Source organism: Palaemon carinicauda, chromosome 19 (genome assembly GCF_036898095.1).
Source record: "Palaemon carinicauda isolate YSFRI2023 chromosome 19, ASM3689809v2, whole genome shotgun sequence".
Classification (NCBI taxonomy): domain Eukaryota; kingdom Metazoa; phylum Arthropoda; class Malacostraca; order Decapoda; family Palaemonidae; genus Palaemon; species Palaemon carinicauda.
The window spans coordinates 34,953,768-34,981,283 of record NC_090743.1 but is presented as its reverse complement, the minus strand read 5'-3'; the positions used below and the strand labels follow the sequence as shown (position 1 = coordinate 34,981,283).

Genomic DNA, 27,516 nt, shown 5'->3' with positions numbered 1-27,516 from the left:
TGTGGAGGTTTGTCCTTTCGGTTTCATACGACAGTAACCATTAATTAGTGCAGGACGTCTGTAGTTTCGTGTCTTCTATAATCGTTTTATTTTTTTATACATACAATTATGTACTAAGGCATTCCTTATTGTATATACTGTCTTAACATTCTTGAAATTAAGTGCGTTTATAAACTATCTTATAGTTGATTTGCAACCGAATCCTGATACGATTATTTATAATACCCTGTGGGAGTCTATCTATATTCACATCTTCGGATGGAGTATAGAATTGGGAATAGACTTTCACGATACTCTCTTACTTTTAAAGATTCATCTTCATCATAATAATTGTAAAATTACTTTAGTAGTCTGTTAACCTCTCGTTATTTTATATTAGTAGTTAATGTTTCTGCCTTTTTTTTTTTTACTATGTAGTGTAATATCATAGCGAAAGCTCCTGGTTTTACAGTTTGAGGTACCGGCATATATATATATATATATATATATATATATATATATATATATATATATATATATATATATATATATATATATATGTGTATATATACAGTATATATGTGCATATATATATGTGTACAGTATATATATATATATATATCTATATATATATATATATATATATATATATATATATATATATATATATGTGTGTGTGTGTGTATATATATATATATACTGTATACATACATCCATACATTATATATATATATATATATATATATATATATATATATATATATATATATATATATATATATATACACCATGTTCATATAGTAGTAGAGATCGCTGGAAATGAACAGCAAATATAATTTGATATCCCAAGCATTATTTATATTCCCATACATCTTAATTCTTATCAGGTTGAATTGGCCTTATGCCAACACGTCCCCTTGTTCTGCTACGTATCCCAAGCTTTTGTATATCGACAAACCCCTATTTTAAAGCAGATCACCACAGGTCCAAGAAGTAAATTAATTGTATGTTAGAGTCATTTTTATTTGGAGGACGGTGAGTGGGCGCAATTTCATTGTGACGATGCATTTTTGCGTTACGCAAGGTCAACCGATGATGTTTGAATATTTTGTAATTGGTCAAATACTGTACGGAATTTACGGTTTCTTTAATTTTTCTAATACATTCGTTTCATATAAATCAATCTTTTTAGGTTATTCTTTTCCATCTTGTACTATATTTAATCTCATAACATATCAATTGCAGAATTTAATTTTTAGGGCAATAGCCCTCATCTTATTCTTACATTCCTATATATATTTATTTAATTTATATTTATATAGATTTTTTGAATTTTTCATATGTTTGAATATTTTGTAATATTTGGTAAAATACTATATCGAATTTACGGTTTCTTTCATTCTTCTAATACATTCGTTTCATATAAATCAATCTTTTATGGTATATTGTTTTTCCGTCTAGTACTATATTTAATCTCTTAACATAGTAATTGAAGAATTTAATTTTTAAGGCAATAGCCCTCATCTTATTCTTACATTCCTATATATATTTATTTGATTTATATTTATATAGATTATTTTAATTTTTCATATGGATTGCTTTTAGTGCAGCACCACTGGCAAATTTTCCAGCGGACCATCGAGATAAACATACATTGTCCCACAATCCAAATTTCTAGACCTGCGCCATAATCAGAGTGTGTCAGACACGTTTTTGGCTCTGTGCAATAATGTATCAACAGAACACGAAGGCCTTGAGGCATTGGCAAGCGACTGCTGCAGGTATAGCCCCTTCAGAGTCTGGGAAACCAATGTGTTACTGAAAAAGAGGGACCGAATAAGACTGCGGAAATCATGCATTCACTTAAGAATTCAAAATGGAAATGCCTTTACTAGAGATTTCCAAGTAGCAATGTCATCCATCACCTCTGAATTCAGAGTAAAAATAACTTTACTTGATAGTTTTGGATCTAGGCTATATTGTTTTGAGGTCAGAGTAAAAATAACTTTACCTAATAGTTTTGGATCTAGGCTATATTGTTTTGAGGTCAGAGTAAAAATAACTTTACCTAATAGTTTTGGATTTAGGCTATATTGTTATGAGCTCAGAGTAAAAATAACATAATCTATAGCTTATAGTTTTGGATATAGGCTATATTGTTTTGAGCTCAGAGTAAAAATAACTTTACCTAATAGCTTGTAGTTTTTTATATAGGCTACATTGTTTTGAGCTCAGAGTGAAAATGGCATTACCTAAGCTTATAGTTTTGGATATAGGCTATATTGTTTTGAGCTCAGAGTAAAAATAACTTTACCTAATAGCTTGTAGTTTTTGATGTAGGCTACATTGTTTTGAGCTCAGAGTGAAAATGGCATTACCTAATAGCTTATAGTTTTGGATATAGGCTATATTGTTTTGAGCTCAGAGTAAAAATAACTTTACTCAATTGCTTTGGATATAGGCTATATTGTTTTGAGCTCAGAGTAAAAATAACTTTACCTAATAGCTTGTAGTTTTTGATCCTACATTGTTTTGAGCTCAGAGTAAAAATAGCATTACCTAATAGCTTATAGTTTTGGATATAGGCTATATTGTTTTGAGCTCAGAGTAAAAATAACTTTACTTAATTGCTTTGGATAGCCTATAGGCTATATTGTTTTGAGCTGAGAGTAAAAATAGCATTACCTAATAGCTTATAGTTTTGGATATAGGCTATATTGTTTTGAGCTCAGAGTGAAAATAACTACTTAATTGCTTTGGATATAGGCTATATTGTTTTGAGCTCAGAGTATAAATAACTTTACGTAATTGCTTTGGATATAGGCTATATTGTTTTGAGTAATATCCCAGGGGAATAAAATCAGCTGTTGAAAAAGATATGCCATGTCGAGGTGGCCGTGTATTTGGTTCGCCTGTCAGCTATCCGCTGTAGGATCGACAGCTAAACATGACACTGTTTCTCCGATCGGGGCGAAAAATGCACAAAATTGTAGGTTCGTGCAGGGCCTGTGTATCCGTGGTGCCCCCCTGCCATAGTGTACATCACGCAGGGCTACCAACCTAGCCAATTACGCTTTTACCACGATCATTTTGTCCTCTTATCTCCACCAATCATCTCCTACCTCATCATCAAGAGGATACCCAATCGGAACCTCTCTCGCTTTGAAAGATGTTTCTCATTGGTTCAGATGGGGAACGTCGTGTAACGCTCGCCACCCGTCAGTACCGAAAATTATAAAACTCACCGGCTATAATGTTCGGGTACGTTTGACCTCTGCGACCGCAATCCCCGAACGTGACCAAGCCGAGAAGGTGGTGGTCTGACGGGGATGGAGGAAGATTGGGAAATACTTGCCCGCAATTACTAACTGACCCCTAATATGCTCTCGCCAATTTTTCATCCGCTGGCCAATTACAGTCGTTAATTGCGAGGGTTTCGGAGGTCTTCATCATCTTCCTAAAAGATTCGCCTTGACGCTGAGTCTTATTCTTCTTCGCTGACGTGAATCAAGAATTAAGAAGGATGGTTTCGAAGGCTATCGGTCAGTCTAAATATAATGTCGAGACCAATGCTTTAGAAGAAGGGGGATCATTGGCGGGGAAGTCAAGATGCAGTGAAACAGGATTTGTCAGAGAGTTGTCTTAGATGAATATTATTGGTTTTGATCATTGATTATGAGACTTAACAAGTCTTTTTTTTCTTCTCTTAGCAACCGAAAGTCAAGATGCAATGAAACAGGATTTGTCAGAGAGTTGTCTTAGATGAATATTATTGGTTTTGATCATTGATTATGAGACTTAATAAGTCTTTTCTTTCTTCTCTTAGCAACCGAAAGTGAAGATTTCGACATTAGTTTATTATCCTTTTGTCATTTTCCTGTCTTCAAATAATTATTCAAGAATTATATTACAACGGTTGTATAGTGCTTTGTAGAAACAGATGTCTTACGATAATAAAGTGTCGTTTTTGTATTCAATCTTAAATAGGTTATTATTATTATTATTATTATTATTATTATTATTATTATTATTATTATTATTATTATTATTATTATTATTATTACTACCTACTAAGCTACAACCCCAGTTGGAAAAGCAAAATGCTATAAGCCCAGGGGTTGACCTTGAAAAGTTTAACTAGGTAATATTCTATTAAAGCACTTTAAAAAACGCACGTCTACATATTTACTGGTATTATTTTCACATACCTTATACCTTTAAAAAGAAAAATCATCCTTATATCTCCAGGCATGATTTTAAAGATAACCATACCATAGGCTATGATCAATTACACCGAATTGTCAGCATCTGTTATCAGCATTTGTAATGACAGGTCCCCTAGCACTGCTGTCACACTATATCAGATACCACTGGCAGTGGTTTGGCCGTCTTTTGTTTCCTCCTTTCTTGAGCAAGTCTTTGTTTGCTCGATGGTCCTTTTGCTTCTTCAAGGGTATATACATTTCTGACGAGGTTGGTTTTTATCCGGATACCAACGCGTTTGTATTAAAACTGGAGTTGGTGAAAACTCGATTTTTTTTTTTTCAAACGTGCTATAATTTTTTCCTGTGTCTTTTTAGATGTTTATTTAATTTTCATAAGCAAACGCCTAAATTTCGTGTAAGTTAAAGACGACATTGTGCAATTATATATATATATATATATATATATATATATATATATATATATATATATATATATATATATATATACAGTATATATATATATATATATATATATATATATATATATATATATATATATATATATACAGTATATATATATACAGTATATATATATATACAGTATATATATATATATATATATATATATATATATATATATATATATATATATATATATATTTACTTAAAATTGTTTGGAAATCCCTGATAAGTATTCCTTTTATTTATTAACACACAAACAATCCACAGCTTAAAGCTTCAAAAGACAAATACTTTTTAAAAAGAAAGAATTTCAAGTCAACTATGGCTTTAAAAAAGAATGGCGTGATCATTAATTTGGAAAATTAAAGGCGGGCTATGTTTCCCCATGCGTGTACAGTGTCTGTCAAAATATGATAAATCTCAATAGACAACTGTGGGTTCAATTATTTTCATGTACTTTAATAACGCGAGGAACCTTAAATCATGGTCCCTTCTGAAGAAAATTAAGTTTTTTCTGTAAACGGAATAATTGAAAGCTAATTTAAATTAAAGGTTTTAATTATGTTTCATAAGAAACTACTTTCAGTTTCTCTGGAAATTTTTCTAATACTTCAAGAACTTATAGATCACTGTTTAAATATATATTACTATTGTAATTAAGTCACACACTGCTTGTTTATTTCGGCTTTATAACTTGAGAATTTCAGTCCATAAGAATGTGACGGGCCAAGAGTAGGTTGTGAACTTGTGACTCCAAAGCGAGGTGAAAGCAACTGAGTACTTTATTATACACACATCGAGTATATATACACACTAGGTCCCGGCAAGAAGGTCACAAAATACAACATGCTATTTCTTGTCCAACCGGCAACCGGTTCTGTTAACAGTTAACAATGAGAAATAGGCAGACAGGTTGATGCAAGTTGCTGTCAGTGCGAGGGGAGAGCGAAGATAGAAAGGATAATATATACAAAAAAGAGAAATGTCGTTACTATGTACGATCGTGTGACACACGGGTGGTACAGGAACTTAAATTTAAGTTGTGATACATACCCTAAAGTCAGTTTATCGGTTCTTTATATTATGTAGCCCTGATTTGTGATATGGTTTAGCTATCATTATAATCTTAGTTCAATCAAAACAAAACCAAAATGCTATAGATTCGTTTTCCCCAAAAATATTTTGAGGCTCGTTTGATTGTCATTGGTATCTGTTAGAATCTGCGTTCCATTTCTCTCTGAGGAAGCGTTGTGTGTTATATTTAGAAATGAAAATTTGAACTATATAATACAGCTAGGGACGTAATGTATGAATTTTGTAAATCATATTGGCGAGCTTCTGCCAAAAACTTTTTATGCTCCGATTGGTTAGTTTGATGCCCCGAGACCAGCAGTGTTCTAGAATGTATGATGTGGATAAATTTACTTTTAAAGTGACCTAGCATTGCTATATTCGAAATGGTACTGTTACTTTGCTTCTTTCCCAAGCTAACTGGCGTCCATTTTTGGACAACTAAAATAAATCACATTATCCAGAGTTAAGCTAACTGTACGTCCATTTTTGGACCCCCCACCCCCCAAAAAAAAAATTATCCTGAGTTTCAAATCTTCAAAGGCATCACTTTTATGAACATGGAGGACCTCCAAAAATTTCAAGTAATTTTTATCACCATAAGAACGTAGTAGTGACAGACTGTGGAGGGGAAACCACTTTCGTTTTCTTGATTACGGTTTCCATATGGCCCTTGTGTCATGTCAATAACAGGGTTACAGTAACATACATCAATCACTTTTTCAAAACATTTTCTTGATATTTCGCCGGTTTGTTTGGTCAGCTTCAACTTATTTACGAAAAATAAGCTCTTAAATGTTACATATATCTTTCTTTCCTTTTTTTTCTTTTTTTACAGCAAGAGTAATTTTACTTTTTAAGGAATGTCTTGTGGAGAGTATGGATTAAATAAAAAAAATAGAAAGGAAGGGCTATTGTAGCAGATGAAGGGAAATACATGGTTATGGAATTCAGTGGAATTCTGTTTGGTATTATAGTAGGTTTTTTATTCGGAAAAATGAGAGATGGATTTTCAGACTGGAAGGATCCTCCATTCTTGTTTTTAGTAATCATAAATTGTACCTTAACTCAAAAAACTGAGAAATGAATTGCGAAATATGAAGATGGTCACACTAGTATAGTGAAATTCTGAATGGTATTTTGGTCATTCTTCATGCAGATATTATTGGTTACACTTCTTAAATATTACTTTTAAAAATTTAATACGTAATTATGGATAGCCTATATGTCACGAAAGTACATTAAGTACTTACTGTAGGTAACTTGGTTAACGGAAATTAAGAGGCCTATATAAAACTAGCTTTGTTATCCCTTTCTGGTCTTGAATTTTTATTTGAAGTCTATCATCATTATCATCATCGTCATCATTATTATTATTATTAGTAGTAGTAGTAGTAGTAGTAGTAGTATATGACAGGTGCGCCTTAACGATTATGAGTGAGTTGGTCATGTAGATGATTTAAGATAATACGAAGTAGAAACGTAATTTTCATTATAGGCTCCTGGCTGGTACATTGTTAACGTGTTAGCCTTGCATTCGCTTGACGGAAGATCGATCCCAGCCCAAGACCGTTAGTTTAAGCTGTTTACTGGGGAGGACACTGCTGTGTTTGGGCACCACAATGGGAGGTTGGGTTTGCCCAGGTGACGTTCTGTTGAGCATCTATTCTATTGAAACTGGAACCGAAACCTGACACTTATAACATTTTAACCTTTTAACCTTAATACTATAAACATCCAAGTCTTTATATATAAGCATCCATAATGTTTCCCAGAATTACGGAAGCTTCTTGTGGCCTGATTGGTAACGTCTCTGCCTGGTGTTTGCCAGACGGGGATCCGAGTCCCGCTCAGACTCGTTAGTGCCTTTAGCGTCTGCAACCTTACCATCCTTGTGGGGGGAGCCTATAGGTCTATTTACTGAGTCATCAGCAGCCATTGCCTGGCCCTCCCTGGTCCTACCTTGGATGGAGAGGGGCATTGGGCACTGATCATATGTGTGTATGATCAGTCTCTAGGGCATTGTCCTGCTTGCTATGGCAATGTCACTGTCCCTTGCCTCTGTCATTCATGAGTGACCTTTAAATATGTCATTTTGTTCTGTGATTTAAGATAATTATGCACAGGTGATAATTTGGTAGTCTCGATGTTGTTAAGCTAAAAACGACGTTTCATATACAAATGGCATTTCGTATTTTAGGTCATGGATGTTGCCACTGAAATTACACACGCTCTCTCTCTCTCTCTCTCTCTCTCTCTCTCTCTCTCTCTCTCTCTCTCTCTCTCTCTCTCTCTCTCTCTCTCTCTCTCTCATAAATCATGAAATAGTTGTCATTTCGCAGAGGTTTTAAACAAAGATGTTGTCAACGCATGACCTGGTTGTAAATTATTATACTCTGTTATATATAACCTTGTAATGATATTTTGTGTTAACATATATTCACGTTGTGGAATTTCGTTAAGTTCTATCAGTCTATTGCCATTAGTTTATAAATATTAAAATTTTCCTCCAAGGATTTGAAAGAGAGAGAGAGATTTTTTTTCCAGTGCCTTTCGATGCGGATTTTTAACGTTATATTTTTTTTTTATTTTCCCATATAAATACTTTTGCTAGTAAAAAAGAAAAATATTTATAGCAATTTCATAGCTGCTAAACTTAACAAGATTTCGTACAGGTATCCTTCATATAAAAGTTATTGGTGTTTACCTTATCAGGCGCCTTTATTTCAGTTTTTGCACAAATATTACAGTTTTTGGTTAGAATGGAAAGACCATAGGCATATGTATAACGAAGAAAGTAGATGCATTCCCTCGAAACACTTGAAGGTCGCTCATGAATGGCATAGGCAAGGGACATTAACAATGCTGTAGCAGGACAGTGCCCCAGAGACTAGCCATATATGCCGTATAGTTCATAAGTACACATGTACTTGGATAGGTTCTAAGAAAAGGCAGCAAACACAAGCTTCTTGACCATCTATGGGGTAGATCATTGATCTAGCAACTTCATCCCATTTACACTTGCTGGAAATCGAAAGAGTTAATTTTTTTCCAAGAGTCCCTTCAAAGAAAGTGATATATATTATATATATATATATATATATATATATATATATATATATATATATATATATATATATATATATGTGTGTGTGTGTATATATAGATATATATATATATATATATATATAGATATATATATATAGATATATATATATAGATATATATATATATATATATATATATATATATATATATATATATATATATATATATATATATATATATATATACATATACATATATATATATATATATATATATATATATATATATATATATATATATATATATATATGTATATATATATATATATATACATATATATACACGTATGTGTGCGTATGACATTTAAAGGAATGAGGTAATGTGAGGCACTATTTGCGTGTGTCTGATTTCTCGTGGCGTCCTTCCATCCAATGTTTTTTAGTTGGTTTCTAATGTCATTTTCTTTGAAAATCGAATTCTTTGGTAATTTTGTTATATTTTATTAACTACTATATTTTCAATTATTTTCATTTGTAAGACGCTGAAGTTTAGTGGTGTAACCTTAAAATTTGTGCTCATCCTCCAAATTCTAAATCGGCCATTGATAAAGAAACGGCTTAATGACGATACATATTTACCTATTGATAATTCATTAATGATGACCGTTCATACTCAGCTGTTGGTATTGTTACGTATTGAACTTTTGCTATCTTTATTGGAACCCATTAAAAAAATGTTTTGGTTGTTACATATAAATGTTTAATTCATACATACTTTAATGATATTGTCACTTGAGGAAATGAAGAACTATATAATCAGAGATGCTAATTTCCCGATATTCATTGGCCTTACTTTGTCATTCTGGGCTTCTGATTACAGAAGAGGGTAATGAGAAAATTGAGATAATAACCCCAACACGACGGAGATTTTAGGCTGGATGTTCTCCCTTGTGACTGGTGATTATTGGCAGGGCCTCGAGTGAACAGGCCTCCCGTTTTGGCTAATTACAGCTAATAACGGGTTAGAGTTAATGGCTGTAAACAATAGTGGGTTGTCATAGCACAGACAATGATGTCCAATGAAGAGGGGAGGGGGTGATGACCATAGGAAAGGGGTGATTGTGGTAGGGGTGGAAGGGATGATTGCGGAGGGGTGCTTGATGGTGTTGCGTTGGACACATGATCCCCTTTACCTCATCGGGATGTAAACAAAGGATCTTGTCTCTGCTTCTTTCGGCTGCCACGTGGCGCTGCCATCGACTTTGTGATTTTCTGAAAAGTCGATTTCTTGCATCCTTGTAATTGCTGCAACTTGATACGCCCGAAGTGGTGAAGGATGAGGAGAAAATGGATTGAAACTTGATAGTTGTATGAGGATTTCCGAAACGACAGCCCATTCTACTTTATTACGCGCCAGATGTTTTGCTGGAAGGTGGTCTTTAAAAAGGCATTAGCAATTTTTATTAAGAGTTTAATCTGGTTAACTGTTGCTTTTTCTTTTTTATTACGCATATCTTTTTAATGCATTACATATGATTGATCGGGAAGTCTATTAATTAATTGGCAGCATATCGGTTAAGTCACCTTTGCAAGTCCTCCTTTTCAAGTTGACTCGGATGCTGAAATTTAAATGTACCGTTTACGTAACACTAATAAAACTTGAAAATGTGTGATGTGATTGATAATGTCAAATGTTATAGTTCGCTGTACTATACATTTCGTAGCATGAAATTACTGAATCGAAACTTGCATATGAGAGGAAAGTGAAGTTGGTAGAGACAACGAAGTGAAAATATAACTCAAAATGTTATCGTCTAATTTCCTAATACAGAATATTATATATATATATATATATATATATATATATATATATATATATATATATATATATATATATATATATATATATATATATATATTTCATCCGCTATGCCTATGGGAAACTTATTGTCTGCATACATAGACGATGCACAAACACATTTCTTCACGAATTTTCCACCCAAGGATTTGAATAAAATTAAGATATATGAATAAAATTAAGATATATGCTATAGAAATTATCCTTGGAAGCTGTCCAATTTGGTAAGCTGAAATACAGCAGCAACTCTAATATTTTAAACACTGTTGCCTTTTCTCCCATTTAAATAAACAAGTAAGGTCTTTGTCTTATAGGTGTGTGTGTTCAGAAGCGTGATTAATATCATCCAGTCATTATTATTATTATTATTATTATTATTATTATTATTATTATTATTATTATTATTATTATTATTATTATTATGATATCAATTGAAAGTTAGCTTCTGTTGGGCGAACTTACGTCCGGTTGTGCATGAATGCTATTAACAATTGCCCAGTATGATAGGATAACACAATGTTCTCCGATATTATTTGTAGTTTTCATTTTAACTAAATGAGACCTTGAAAATTACTAGCATTGTTCCTGTGCTGCCACATTTAAGAATTCCATAAAAAATACGACAGTATTTTAATATCCTGTAGAGCTATTGAAACATTGGGTCTCAATAATGACAGAATTTCTCTCTCTCTCTCTCTCTCTCTCTCTCTCTCTCTCTCTCTCTCTCTCTCTCTCTCTCTCTCTCTCTCTCTCTCATTATGTAATATCTTGGGAATGGGATGCAGTCTGAATCCAATCAGATGTTAAATACTTAGCGTTAGAGAGAGAGAGAGAGAGAGAGAGAGAGAGAGAGAGAGAGAGAGAGAGAGAGAGATAAAAAATTGACATGATCATTATTTTGCCACTATTCTTTTAATTGTACCATTTGATAACACCCGTAGACATCAAATGTAGCATGTAACTGGTAGCTTAGCCAGTAGATTTTATTGTTCCTTTTGTTTGATATAAGATCCATAAAGAATATCTAAATACCCGTAAACTTATGATGATCAAATAGACTATTGAAATATGAGTTGTTCCATGGTTAATTCATGAAGTTTCCTTTATTATTATTATTATTAGCTAAGCTACAACCCTAGTTGGAAAAACAGGATGCTATAAGCCAGGGGCTCTAACAGGGAAAATATCCCAGTGAGGAAAGGAAACAAGGAAAAATAAGATATTCTATGAACATTGACAACATTAAAATAAATATATTCTATATGAATTATAAAAGCTTTCACAAAACAAGCGGAAGGGATATAAGATAGAAGAGTGTTCCCTATTGTACCCTTTATGTGGAAGTTAGTAATAATGATAAGAATCTTACGCTAAAACATGAGAAATAGTAACAAACCCAAAAATTGTCTCGGTAACAATTTAAGTATGACATGGATAATATCCCCTGACTTTTAATTAACTATTTATAATTGAAATAGTAGATTTAAAAGAAGCGTCCATGCGTAGGACGTCCCGAGATCAGCCGTGAGCAAACACCCCAGCTTTTGGGACGGCCGGTCGGTCGCTTTGTAAATGTGAGAATATATTTCAAAGAGGCTGTTGTTCCAAGCTTGGCAAAAGGACGGGTAATGAGTACGTAGGCCGCACGAGAAAGCAATAATGATCTCACAAATTCGTTGGCTGGAACGACGAACCGTCCAGCCAGATCTTTCCAGAGAGGGTATTTTCATTATCTTCAATTATTACGAAGTAGCTGTAAATTTCTCACTTGCGATAGGGAGCCGTCCTTTTTCGTGCTCTCTCTCTCTCTCTCTCTCTCTCTCTCTCTCTCTCTCTCTCTCTCTCTCTCTCTCTCTCTCTCTCTCTCTCTCTCATTATTCGACTATTTCTTTCTCCCTTAACTTGATTTCTTTTCTTAACATCCTAATCGTATTTTTGCTATTTTAACTGTTGATTTTAGACGTATTTTTATCACCATATCCTAATCGTATTTTATTGAAGCGTAGGCGTATTTTTTATCACCATATCCTAATAGTATTTTTTCTTTAACTGTTAATTGAAGCGTAGACTTATTTTTTTCACCATATCCTAATCGTATTTTATTTAACTCTGTTAATTGAAGCGTAGACATATTTTTTTTCACCATATCCTAATCGTATTATTTTCAACTGTTAATTGAAGCGTAGACATATTTTTTATCACCATATCCTAATCGTATTTTTTCTTTAACTCTGTTAATTGAAGCATAGACTTATTTTTTATCACCATATCCTAATGGTATTTTATTTAACTCTGTTAATTGAAGCGTAGACATATTTTTTTTATCACCATATCCTAATCGTATTATTTTTAACTGTTAATTGAAGCGTAGACTTATTTTTATCACCATATCCTAATCTTATTTTTTTCTTTTTTTAACTCTTAATTAAAGCGTGAGAGTATTTTTATTACCCTATCCTAATCGTATCTTTTCTTCAACTCTGTTAATTGAAGCGTAGACGATATTTTTTATCACCATATCCTAATCGTATAATTTTCCTTCTTATCTCTGTTAATTGAAGCGTAGACGTATTTTTTATCACCATATCCTAATCGTATTTTTCTTTAACTCTGTTAATTGAAGTGTAGACGTATTTTCATCACCATGTCTTAATCGTATTTTTTCTTCCTTCAACTCTGTTAATTGAAGTGTAGACGTATTTTTATCACCATATCCTAATCGTATTTTTTTTTCATTTTTAACTCTGTTAATTGAAGCGTAGACGTATTTTTTATCCCCATATCCTAATCGTGTTTTTCTTTAACTCTGTTAATTGAAGGGTAAGCGTATTTTTTATCTACATATCCTAATCGTATTTTTCTTTAACTCTGTTAATTGAAGTGTAGACGTATTTTCATCACCATGTCTTAATCGTATTTTTTCTTCCTTTAACTCTGTTAATTGAAGTGTAGACGTATTTTTATCACCATATCCTAATCGTATTTTTTTTTCATTTTTAACTCTGTTAATTGAAGCGTAGACGTATTTTTTATCCCCATATCCTAATCGTGTTTTTCTTTAACTCTGTTAATTGAAGGGTAAGCGTATTTTTTATCCACATCCTAATCGTATTTTTCTTTAACTCTGTTAATTGAAGTGTAGACGTATTTTCATCACCATGTCTTAATCGTATTTTTTCTTCCTTTAACTCTGTTAATTGAAGTGTAGACGTATTTTTATCACCATATCCTAATCGTATTTTTTTTTCATTTTTAACTGTTAATTGAAGCGTAGACGTATTTTTTATCCCCATATCCTAATCGTGTTTTTCTTTAACTCTGTTAATTGAAGGGTAAGCGTATTTTTTATCCACATATCCTAATCGTATTTTTCTTTAACTCTGTTAATTGAAGCGTAGACGTATTTTTATCGCCATATCTTAATCGTATTTTTTCTTTCTTTAACTCTGTTAATTGAAGTGTAGACGTATCTTTATCACCATATCCTAATCGTATTCTTTTAACTCTGTTAATTGAAGCGTAGACGTATTTTTTATCCGCATCTCCTAATTGTATTTTTTTCCATTTTTAACTCTGTTAATTGAAGCGTAGACGTATTTTTATCGCCATATCTTAATCGTATTTTTTCTTTAACTCTATTAATTGAAGTGTAGACGTATTTTTATCACCATATCCTAATCGTATTTTTTTTTAATTGTTAATTTAAGTGTAGACGTATTTTTATCCCCATCTCCTAATTTTTTTTTTTTTCATTTTTAACTCTGTTAATTGAAGCGTAGACGTGTTTTTTTATCTCGATATTTCAATATTTACTTATCTTAAATTTACGGATCTCCTCCATTTATCTCATCCTTTCCTTTCATCCATCAATTTTATCTCTACCCATCCGCGGCTCCTCCAAATGCGAGAGTGACGATTTTAACAGGAAATACCCTAGTAATAAGCGACATTACATTGGAATATTCACTGGTAGAGGATCCAATTCTATTTCCATTATGGCGTGTAGGGGGATCAGAAGCCATTTACATTTCTGAATCTCCAAGTTTTGCCCCCTGGCTGAAGGAGAGAAATCCAATAGGCGGCGTGTCAGAAATCCCAAGGTTTTGGATCACGCCAACTCTAAACAGAAAAAAAAATAGTGTAGAAAGGTACATATTTCTTTTTCGTTTCTAAGAATTTGTTGTTTTAATGGTATGAAACAAACTAGAAACTTGCGGTTGTTAGTTATATCTTTCCCATTGTTTTATAAGATCTCTTAGGGAAAGAAATTTATTTCGAAGCCGAGAATGGATTGCCCTGGGCAGGGTCTCTGTTTGATCATCATTATTGGAACCATCATTTACATTTTTATTGTGTCTCGGGATATTACATTGGGGATAAATTTGAACAGTGATGGTGGGAGTGGCGGTGAAGCAAAGGGAAGAAGACAACGATGAAGAGGAGGAATAGATGGATGATTTTCATGAAGGGATAAGAAAGAATCTACTAAAGGGGTTGAAAATATATATGAGGTTTGTAATATTGTCCAAAAAGAGATCGAAAAAGGGCATTAAAATGTTAATAGTTCATGGAAATATAAAAGTTATTGAATCGTGTGGATAGAGTTTGAAATGCAAATTATTGAAAATGATATTAAAAAGCAGGAGTCTAGTAATACCAGCGTGGTGAAAATATTATTAGGAATACAAAACCAATGGAAGATTAAAGTAATGGTTTGAAATTTGCAAATAGAAATGCAATGAGGATGAACATAGAAAGTTTAGGATTTAGGGATTGTAATCTTTAAATCTACCGGTACTTTTTGAAGGTATCCAAAATATAGGATTTTTTTTTTTTTTCAACAAACCATGTCAGTTTGGAATTCCATTATAGTGACAGTGTTAGTAATCATCGGTAATATATTTCCCTCCAAAAAACTATAGCAAATGAAATGTAAAGTTAATTTTATTTGTAACGTATATGGAAGAAGACTTTTTATCAAGTAGGCACATTAACAATAATGTTAATACGTAATTCATGACTACCAGATTCATCTCAATAGTGTAATTTCCAGCTATTTCAAAATTGTTTTAATTAATTTATATCTTTAAGTAGATATCTTATCTTCAATGCAAACCTCCAGGTAAAGAAAATTTGAACTCTACTGTTAAATATTTGGAAGAACAATGAGGAAATTCTCAAGGAAATGCCCTATCAATCATTCTGTATATTATTTCCTGGCGCCTTTATCCAAAGCCGTGCCAAAGAGTAACATACAATTGCACGCTCATGTAGGGAATCGTGGCCGTAACTATTTATTGAAGGTAGAGGCCATATAATGATGATTTTTTTTTCAAGAACATTACTCAAGGTGTTTTAGTGGACTGAATTTTAGAGGCGATGAAGAGTATGCTGAAAAGTTAGAACACAAAACTTATGCTTCATTGAGGGTTTTCAAGTTTTTCAACAACAAAAGAATTTCGCCACATGGAGTTTGGACCAAAAAAAAAAGTCATTTATATATATATATATATACATATATATATATATATATATATATATATATATATATATATATATATATATATATATATATATATATATATATATATATATATATATATATATATATACATATATATATATATATATTTTTTTTTTTGCTTGAACTCCTTATTATAGTAAATCTAGATTCTAGACAAGTCAATTTTGCATGCACATAAGTAAAGAGAAAATTTTGGTTTTAAATGCTGTCGTAAACAAATATATTTTTTCATGGCAATGTACGTAATCATTTTCTTTTTTTCATTCAGATTCAAAAGTACTCAAATAGTTGAGAGCTTTTTCATTATTGATTAGTTCCGGTGTCACGTCTAATATACACTACCCAGAATTATCACTCCTCGGCCGTCCTTATACGTATAATTTGCTCTCCCCAGTCATTATTATACATAAAATAACACTCCCCCAGTTTAAATTGTGTAATATACACCCTTCTGAATGATGTACATTCCCCTTTCTGTATATGTTATACGTGTATATGCACTCCCCTACCTGCCTTGGCCTCATTTCGAAAAATTTGAAAATGCATACCCTGAATGAAAGTAATCGCATAATTATTTAATTGAAAATTTTATAAATGCTTTGTTATGTAACTGCTTAGGTAACAGATAGAGAAGATTGTCGAAAGAGCTATCATGAAAAACTATCTTTTTGCTGAATAAGTTAAAGTCGATTCTTGCCACTCTGACCTAGTTGCAGCTGTCATGGATTTATACAACAGCAAGGATTGCAGTATACATTTCAAAATATTTTACCCTCATAAGCAGTCATGCATATCCTGATGGTTTACTTGATAAAAGAGAAAAAATCGCCGTGCTTGTGAACCATATTGCATTGTCGATAACAGACTATACTACAATAGAAAGTAGAAAAAATAGTGACCCACTGAGTGTGCAATTTTTGTGGAACGAACAAGAAGTAAAGTGTGTGCATAAGGAAATTCATGAAGGATTTGGTAAACCCCAGGAGTCTAAAAATACATCATGGAATTGCAGCTACAATTGCTTTAGTCGGTAAGCCCTTTTATTGACTTGATACTGGTATCTTCTGATATAAAAGCTTGTGTCAAAAAGTAAGCCACATACTATCAAATAAAGCACTAAAGCTGCACTCGGTACGGTCATGAAACAGATTTGAATATAAATTTGCACACCCCCAGAGATCAGTGGCTACAAATACTTGTTGCTACTGCTTATTTTTCGAATTGGACTGAAACAAAATCACTGAAAAATGCTTCAAGTGTGGCTGAATGTCTCCAAGAACTCGTAACAAGAAATTAGAGTTTTGATATACAAATTAATGATAAGGGAAGGGAGAGTGTTATGTTCCAGAAACTGTATGAGCTTACTCAGGTGAAGCAAAAGGCGACTCGTGCTTGGCCACCCTTAAACGCCGTGGTTTTGTGGGACGATAGAAATGAAAATAAAGGACAAATTACTGAAAATACTTGAAAATTGTAAAAAAATTAGTTGCTTGTATTAATGGAGAGGTGTTCACAGATCAACTCGTCATTTTCCATTTTCTTGCTCTAACCGTAACCCCAACTTCCTGTGAACGTCAAATGGTGGAATACAGAATCAGTTGACAACATTCGAGTTTGATGAAGATTATTTAGTGAAAGTAACTCAGGCTATGCAAGAGATTTGAGAGCAATCCAACCAAGTGTCACAGCTAATATTCATTAAGTACAAGCTAAACAAATAGATGATTACAACTATTGACATAAAACTGCTTTCATTTACAAGCCTGAAGATCTTGTTCTCTTGAAAGCCCTTAAACATGTTAGCAAAAAAAAAAAAAAGGGCAATGGGTCATCATTTCCATGGAGATACTCCTTCAAAATTGAAAAATTTTAAGGATAAAAATACGTGTCCTTTCTGTAAATATTTTATTGGGATAAAAAGAATATGGCTGACTTAGAAGCAAGGTCTCTTTTTATGGAACATGTTGAAGAACTTAGGAAATAGATTTTTATTTATACTGATGGCTCCAAATCTTATTCTGACATTGGATTTGGAGTATGTAGTAGTACTTTTAATTATAGATGTGCACTTCCCATAGTATCCTTTATGTTTACTGGCGAATTATGTGGCATACTAACCTCTATTGAAAAAAGTAGCATTAAAAGAGAAGGGCAATTTTACCATTTTTAGTGATGCAAGAAGTGTCCCATAAGCTTTAGAAGTTTTGATTTATATAATCCTTTAGTTTTAAAGATATTAGAGTGGCTTTTTATTTTGGGGCTGAGAGGTATAACAGTTCAATTTTGCTGGATTTCCGGCACATGAGAAGCAGACTTACTAGAAAAGAATGCGGCAGCTGAATTTCTACCAGAAAGGTATCCCATCACCTGTAATGATTTTTAACCTACCATTAAGAGTTTTTTTTATAATAATTGGTAAAGCATTGGGATAGTTTAGTTGGAAATAAGATTAATGAAATAACAAACGTTATATCTCCTTGGATCTACTGTATAGCATGATGCTCCAAAAGTGGGAGACTTTTCTTTGTTGTCTCCGTATTGGTCACACTCGGTTGACACACAAGTTTTCAATGACTAGCCAACACCAGCTAAATTGCAACGACTGTTTGGTACCCCTAACACTGAAGCATTTGTTGACCGAATGCCCCCACTATTAGCACCTTAAGAAATAGATATCTGTTTGAGGCTTGAGGTGAGGATGGCAGGTGCTTCCTTGCCAAGATAGGATAGGATAGGATTTAACCGATTGCATAACTCAACAGCAATCGACTTGAGATGTTTACTTGCTCAACAATCTCTTGGCCTCTCAGGCTACCGGTGGGAATTGATCTTTCACTTGAGAGTCAAGGTTCCTTATTCCTCTTTATTGAACTTGCCAACCCTTCGGGGTGGAGCAACAGACATAATCCCGGGGCAGTGCTGGCTACCCTACAGTGTAGTTGGCTAACTAGGTACCCCATTGCCCATTCCAGTTTCCGATAGTTCGGAAGAAAAGACTGCTGTATTTTCCTCACGTAAAGATTGCTGGTACAACCTGTCTCCCGCAGTCTTACTAGCCTTTAACAAGCGTATGCCTCCTCCTGTAGGAATGCATAACTCTACTCGCCAAACTTCTGCGGTAGACAGGTCATATAAGAATGCTTTGGGCCACACTACTTTGGTGCATGCGAGCACAGACCAAGTCTCGCGAGGGACTCTTGCGCAGTGTTGCGCACCCATTCACTGAGCATTAGAGAGGTCGATGGGCGAGCTCCTCCGCCTGATGGGAATCTGCGTGCGATCTAGGTCACTCGCCAACTTCGTAGCGAGTTCAGGAGAGCCTATCCGCCCACATGTCAAACTTCGGCATCGCATTCACCACAGGTGCGCACTACGGTATCATGCACTCATTCACCACTGCAGTATGCTTTGGCAGCGAGACAGGAGGTACAGGTGCCTGCCGCCTTGCCTGCGCACACCATACAGGTGCTCGCCAATCCTCACCTCACAACGTTTGCCTCACCATTAGGTGGTTCAGCAATCTCCGTACTTCGGTAGTGGACAATAGCGTGCTGGTTCACGATGCTCGTGTAGAATGTACACGCCTCCCTATGGAGAACCGGTATATCTTGGGATGAGTTGGCAAAGTCTTTCCATCCAAAGAAAGACTAGAAAGGATGAAACGGGCAGTGGTCCCGTTTTCTGTCACAGGTTGCTTAATCAGAATAGTAGGTGCAAAGGCTGCTGGGGCACCTGGCTTCCTTTGAGAAACTGGTACCCAACAGTTACCTGCACATTTGCTCTCTACAGTGGCAGCTGAAGACCTCTTGGTGGTGGCATTTATACCCTTCGAACAACATGGATCCGATAGGGTCAGAGGAAAAGAGACACCTGAGCTGGTGGGTCTCCCACGCTAATCTGCTCGGGGGAGTAGACCTTCTCTCTCCTCTCCAGGAATTGATGCTCTTTACAATGCCTCAAAAGAAGGTGGGGCTTACCTGTTGCACAACATGGCCTCCGGGCTCTGATCCGAGTGCCACATAAAACATGGAAATGAGGGCAGCATTCCTAGCCCTCAAACAATTTTGTTAGCTTTGTTCATGGCACTCTGTGGTGTGGGGAAAGCGACAACACCACAGTAGTGGTGTACATAAATAACCAAGGAGGTACTTTCACAGTCCCTATGCCATCTAGCTGTAGAAATCCAGAGATGGACAGAAGACAACTTAGTAGCCCTATCAGCAAGTTTCATCCAGGGCAAGAAGAATGTGCTGGCAGAGAATCTGAGCAAGAAAACTCAGATTGTAGGCTCCGAATGGTCTTTGAACAACAAATAGCCAACAAAGTCTTGGTTTTGTGGGGTTCGCCAATATTCAACCTGTTTTTGACGTCCCTCAACCGGAGACTTCTGGTGTACTGACTCCGGTACCAGATCCACATGCAGTCAGGCAGGACGCATCCCAACATTTGTGGGACAACATGGACGTTTACGCATTCCCCTTCATCGGCCTAGTAAGGAGGTTTCTGAATAAAGTAAGGGTATCGAAAAACCTCTTTATTATCTCAATAGCTCCATTGTGGCAACATGCAGAATGATTCCCGGACCTTCTGCATCTGCTCTTGCAGGCACTGAGGGAGCTCCTTCCACTTTCCGATCTACTCGGACAGCCACGCATGATCTTCCACTGAACGATAGCTTCACTATGACTTCATGCTGGAAGGTTCTCCAGCAACTCCTCACAGTGTGATGCTTTTCGCAACCAGTTGCTAAGGAGGATGGCAGGAGACATCCGTGAGTCATCTCCCACTGTATACCAGGTAAAGTGGTCCATCTTTTTTAAACATTAGATTTAGCCGGTATTTTACGGGCTGCCCAGCGGCAAGAGCCCGTGTCTTACATATGGTAAGGCGATCTACACACACACACACAGCCGGTGGATATATATATAGCTAACGTCTCTGATGTCACGGCAGAAAATTCAAAACTCGCCGGCAATCGGAGATTGGGAAGCTAGGTGTACTACTAGCGCCACCACTCGCCAGGATACTGGAACCATTCCAAAAGTCCTCAGTTCTTCTCTGCCGCTGTGGCGACAACATTGGAACTTTCATGCTCGCGCATATCCTCCTGTTTTCTACAGCTTTGGTGAAGTAACTTGTTTTTTGGTTAATGGCATTCGCTTGGTTGGATTTTCTTACGACTTTTCTTGAAACTCTTTTTGATTTGACTATTTTTGACCCTTGCTTGTTTGATCTCTCTCTGGATATTCCAAAGTGGCCGACCCTTCCCCTGTGTATAGGAAATGTGTGAAAGGCTGTAAGACCCGCCTTCCTAAGGCCTCGATTGATCCCCACTCTATTTGTAACAAATTTGGAGGTAAAATATGTCAGGGGATCGATGTGATGATTGTGTTATTTTATCTGATAAAGAGTGGCTTGAATATGAGAAGTACACTCGTAAGTTAGAGAGAGATAGGGTTAGAAGAAGCTCTTCTCACTCTAGAGAATTTTCCTCTCCCCATGTCCCTGTACCTATTCCTTCCCCTGTAGTGGTAATCCATGAACCCCCTACTAGCACTAACGAGCCTTCACTGATGGACATGATGAAGGTGATTCATGCCCTTGGGGCCAAGGTCGAGTTGCTTGCTATGGACAGGAACCAGCTAATGTCTGACGTTAAATTGTTGAAAAGTGCCAGTGTTAGCGATAAAAGTGCGAAGAATGTGTTCAGTGTTGCGGAGGGTACGTCTGTTCGTACTTGTCGTTCACCCAGTCCTAGACCGCTTTAAAGCTCCCCAACCCCTGGGAGAAGGAATGTCAAACGACAAAAGGGAACGATAGGTTTTAATCCACGAACAGACGTCCCCTCACGAGTTGCGGTTGACGTTGCACGTAACGATCGCCCTTATCATGGGAGAGGTGAGGCTAAGTTCTCCTCATCCTCTGATGACGTTAACATCAGTAGAAAAAACTGGCGTCAGGATTCCAGACCTCTCAAGAGGAAATTGATCCCTTCAGATCAAAGTCAACGTCCTGGCTGCAGTCATTGGAGCAGTCCAGAACGTCTGCCTTCATCGGATGAAGGTACACCTGCCAAACGTCCCCTTAAAACGTCTGGTATGGTTGCTCCGGAGACCCCTTTGCAGGGTCACAGTTCTGTGGTTTCGTCTGGACGTTCCAGACGTGACGTGAGTGCTGTTGCTCCCGTTGTCATCAATGACGTTGCGGAACAGACGTTACCAAAGTCAGGCTCTGACACACTTGTGACTGACCCTAATTTTAGCATGCTGCAGGACATGCAGATGAAACTTTCCTCATTCATGCAGTCTTACCGTCCAGACCATGAACGACAGGAACCCTCGCTTTCGGAGCGTCACGGTTCTAATAAGCGTGACCCTTCTCACCATGCTTCCAAGCGTGAAGTTTCACGTCACGCTGACGTGACCCCCAGTATTCAGCATGCTGTCAAACGTGGCGCCGAGCGTCATGTTCGATGTGATGTTGAACGTCAGTCGATGCAGTCCTGACGGGACGTCGATCTTCCTTCTCTTCCTGCTACCCATCGGCAGGCTGATGCAGGCTGTCAAGCTGTTCCACACAGTTCCTGACACCTTGTTGATTCTCCACCTCACAAACACGTCGAGCTTCCGGATGAAGTTTTTTTCTGAGGAGGAAGTGGATGATCCCCTTTCCACAGCTGTACCTTTGGATACCTTGTCAGAGGAAGAGGATCCTAGATCCACGCAACAATCATTGGATTTTTAAAAGATTGACTGTTTTTAAGGAAGTTTTTCCTTCACATTTTGTGCCTGTTGCACCACGCTCTCCTCCTTCAGAGTTCACCTTGGGGACAACTACACAAGCTCCCCTGTTTACTAAATTGGTGCTCTCTCGGTCGTCTAAGAGAGCTTTGCGTTTGCTGGGAGACTGGTTGCAGTCCAAAAGGAGTCTTGGCAAGTCAGTCTTTGCCTTCCTTCCAGCTAAGCTTGCTTCTCGTTCGAGCATCTGGTATGAGACAGGAGAAGTTTTCGGCTTGGGAGTACCTGCCTCTGCCTAGGAGGACCTCTCAAGCCTGGTAGACTCTCCTCGTCGTCTGGCCATGAGACGCTCGAAGATTTTATGGACAACTTCGGAACTCGACCATCTGCTCAAGGGTGTCTTCCGTGCCTTTGAAGTGTTCAACTTTCTAGACTGGGCATTGGGAGCCTTGAGTAAGAAAGTGTCTGTTTTTAATAATAATGAGTCTGTGGTTCAGATTATGTCCTGCATGGACAAAGCTGTAAGGGATGGATCAAATGAGCTGGCTGCTCTTTTTACGGCGGGTGTCCTTAAAAAGAGAGAAATGTTGTGCTCCTTCCTGGCTACGGGAGTTACTCCTTGTCAGAAGTCGGAGCTTCTGGTTGCACCGCTTTCTCGTTCGCTTTTTCCCCAAGAGCTTGTGAGGGAAATAGCTTCATCGCTAGCCTTGAAGGACACCCATGACCTCGCAAGGTGCTGCCTTCGTCGTTTTCAGGCAGCAGACCAAAGGTGGAAACCTCTGCATCAGGGTTCATTCCTCCCTATCGTGGTAGAGCCTCCAACAGAGGCAACTCTCGCTCTGATGGAAGACGAGGTAAAAGGAGGGGAGCTAGATCAAGTCGTGGCAGAGTCTGACTGCCCTCAACTTCAGACAGCAGTAGGGGCCAGATTGAAGAACTTCTGGCAGGTTTGGGAGAAGAGAGGAGCAGATCAGTGGTCTGTCCTCTTGTTGAAGGAGGGGTACAAAATACCCTTTGTAAAGAAACCCCCTCTAGTCCAAGAGCCGATAGATCTCTCTCCCAGATACCGTGAGGACGCAAGAAAACAAGCTTTGCGCCTACAGGTGTCCCTTTTGTTAAAAAAGGGGGCTGTGGAGAAGGTGCTAAACCACCAGTCTCCAGGCTTTTACAACTGCCTCTTCCTAGTTCTAAAGAACTCAGGGGGTTGGAGACCAGTGCTGGATGTGAGCACGCTCAACGCCTTCATTCTGAAATCGAAGTTCACAATGGAGACTTCCAAGTCTGTGCTAGCAGCAGTAAGGGAAGGCGACTGGATGGTCTCTCTAAACCTCCAAGACGCATACTTCCATATCCCGATTCATCTGACCTTCCAACACTATCTAAGGTTCGTATACGGGAAGGAAGTCTTCCAATTTCGAGCTCTGTGCTTCGGTCTCAGCACCGCCCCTCTTGTGTTTACGAAGCTCATGCGGAACGTGTCGAGCTTCCTGCATTCGACAGGTTTCAGAGCCTCCCTATACCTAGACGACTGGTTACTCAGGGCGTCGTCCTTTCGATCGCTGTCTGAAGGATCTCAGATTGACTTTGGCCCTAACGAAGGAGTTGGGTCTCCTAGTCAACGAGGAGAAGTCTCAACTGACCCCATCTCAAACAATTCTCTATTTGGGGATGGAGATATGGAGTCTAGTTTTTTGGGCTTTTCCATCGCCCACTAGACTAGAACAAGCTCTCATAAAGATTCGTCTTTACCGAAGGAAGAGCATTTGTTCTGTAAGGAAGTGGATGTGTCTGCTGGGAACACACTCGTCACTGGAGCAGTTTGTTTCCCTAGGGAGACTCAATCTTCGCCCTCTCCAGTTTCACCTCAACCAGCATTGGGACAAGGAGAAGGGCTTAGAAGCAGTGACCATTCTGCTTCCAGAGACTGTCAAGAGTTGCCTTAAATGGTGGGACGACAATCTCAGACTTCAGGAGGGCCTCTCTCTAGCACACAAGAATCCAGACCATGTGTTGTGCTCAGACGCCTGGGACTCGGGGTGGGGAGCAACACTAGGCAAACTAGAATGCTCAGGCCTATGGACCAAAGACCAGGAGAGTCTTCATATCAACCAGGAGGAGCTTCTGGCAGTTCTGTTGGCCCTTCAAAGTTTCGAAAGACTAATCCGAAACAAAGTAGTGCAAGGAAACGCAGACAACACCACAGCGTTAGCCTACATCTCCAAGCAAGGCGGGACCTTCTCACAGTCCCTTTACTTCACTGCAAGGGAGCTTCTGGTTTGGACGAAGGAAAGAAACATCACCTTACTAACAAGGTTCATACAGGGAGAAAGGAACGTGATGGCAGACTGCCTCAGCAGAAGAGGCCAAGTCATTCTCACAGAATGGACTCTGCATCAGGAGGTTTGCGAGAAACTATGGCGGATATGGGGACGTCCGTCCATAGACCTATTCGCAACCTCGAGAACGAAGTGGCTTCCAACATACTGCTCTCCAGTTCCAGATCTAGAGGCGGTCCACATCGACGCGTTCTTGCTGGACTGATCTCGCCTGGAAGTGTATGCGTTCCCCCCCTTCAAAATCCTTTACAAAGTCCTACAAAAGTTCGCCTCTCACGAAGGGACCAAGTTGACATTGGTTGCTCCCCTCTGGCCATCAAGAGAATGGTTCACCGAGGTACATCAATGGATGGTGGACATACCAAGAAGCCTGCCAATGCGGTTAGATCTGCTCCAGCAACCGCACATGAAAAGGTTCCATCAAAACCTCCACGCTCTTCGTCTAACTGCCTTCAGACTACCGAGAGACACTCTAGAGCTCGAGGCTTTTCGAAGGAGGCAGCTAGAGCGATTGCCAGAGCAAGGAGATCCTCTACCATCAGGATCTACCAGTCCAAATGGGAGGTGTTTCGAGATTGGTGCAAAGTCACCTAAATTTCCTCGTCCGATACCTCTACAGTATAGCCCATATCGCTGACTTCCTGCTACACCTTAGGAGTGAACATAACTTTTCCTCCTCTACCATTAAAGGTTACAGGAGCATATTGGCTGCAGTTTTCAGGCACAGGAACTTAGACCTCTCTAACAATAAAGACCTTCAAGACCTTCTCAAGTCGTTCGAGACTTCCAAGGAGCATCGGATAGTGACACCAGCGTGGAATCTGGATGTTGTCCTGAAATTTCTTATGTCTGAGAAATTTGAACCTTTACACTTAGCCTCTTTTAAAGATCTCGCCTTAAAGGCACTTTTTCTAGTGAGTCTAGCGACTGCAAAGAGAGTTAGTGAGGTTCATGCCTTCAGTAAGAACGTCGGCTTCTGTACTGGAAAGGCAGTATGCTCCTTGCAACTTGGTTTCTTAGCCAAGAATGAGCGTCCTTCCCATCCATGGCCGAAATCTTTTGAGATTCCCAACCTGTCAGATGTGGTTGGTGACGAGATAGAGAAGGTCCTGTGCCCTGTGAGAGCTCTTAAATTATACCTAGACAGAACCAAGAATTTACAAGGCGAGTCTGAAGCCTTATGGTGTTCGGTCAAGAAACCCTCCTTACCGATGTCAAAGAACGCCTTATCGTATTTTGTCAGGTTCTTGATTAGAGAGGCTCATGCTCACTGCGGTGAGGCTGATCTTAGATTGCTGAAAGTAAGAACACATGAAGTCAGAGCTGTGGCAACTTCAGTGGCTTTCAAGCAAAATCGATCCCTACGAAGCATTATGGACGCAACCTTTTGGAGGAGTAAATCTGTTTGCTTCACATTATTTAAAGAATGTCCAGACTCTTTTTTACGAGAACTGCTACACTTTGGGACCATTCGTAGCAGCGAGTGCAGTAGTGGGTGAAGGTTCTACCACTACATTCCCCTAATCCTAATACCTTTTTTCTTCTCTTGAAACTATTGTCTTTTTGGTTATGTGGAGACTGGGACAGTCTTCCGCAATCATTTGATTTTAGCGGGTGGTCAAACTTGTTTCTTGAGAGCGCCCAGATCAAGGCTATTAGTTGAGGTCCTGTCATAGGGGTGTTCCCCCCAGATATGACAGCTTCTAGAGGTCTTTCAGCCCCCTGAGTGGATCGCTGGGCTTCATAAGGATAGTGGACTAATGAGGCAGAGTATCATAAAAGTCAGGTTCCTTATCAGGTACGAACCCTTAAGTTTGTTTTTATCAAAACTTTTGAGTTATATTCCTATGTTGTTTACTGCTGGTCGCTTACCCTCCACCAAGGGTGTCAATCAGCTATATATATATCCACCGGCTAAGCCTAATGTTTAAAAATTATATTTTCATTATAAAATAAATTTTTGAACATACTTACCCGGTGGATATATATAATTAAACTCTCTCCCTTCCGCCCCTCTAGAGACCTATGGGGCTAGTAGTACACCTAGCTTCCCAATCTCCGATTGCCGGCGAGTTTTGAATTTTCTGCCGTGACGTCAGAGACGTTAGCTATATATATTTCCACCGGGTAATTATGTTCAAAAATTTATTCTATAATGAAAATATCATTTTTTTAGTTGGTGTCATGAACGAGGTATTGCTCCCCTCAGTGCCATTATCCCAACGACAGCAGAGTTTTTATTGTACAGTACCTTAGAGGTAGAGAGGGAAAAACTGTGCTCAGTCTCAGCGATGAAA

General features: G+C 37.5%; 1 protein-coding gene across 1 annotated transcript in view; it reads left to right on the top strand.

Annotated features, from left to right (window-relative positions):
* LOC137658957 (neurofilament heavy polypeptide-like) overlaps positions 1 to 19,372 on the top strand; it is a 59,722-nt gene extending 40,350 nt beyond the window's left edge. The window contains exon 5 of the mRNA XM_068394067.1: positions 19,119 to 19,372. Within this exon, the coding sequence (XP_068250168.1) occupies positions 19,119 to 19,372 (254 nt within the window). The remainder of the gene's footprint in view (positions 1 to 19,118) is intronic.
* The last annotated feature ends 8,144 nt before the right edge of the window (positions 19,373 to 27,516 follow it).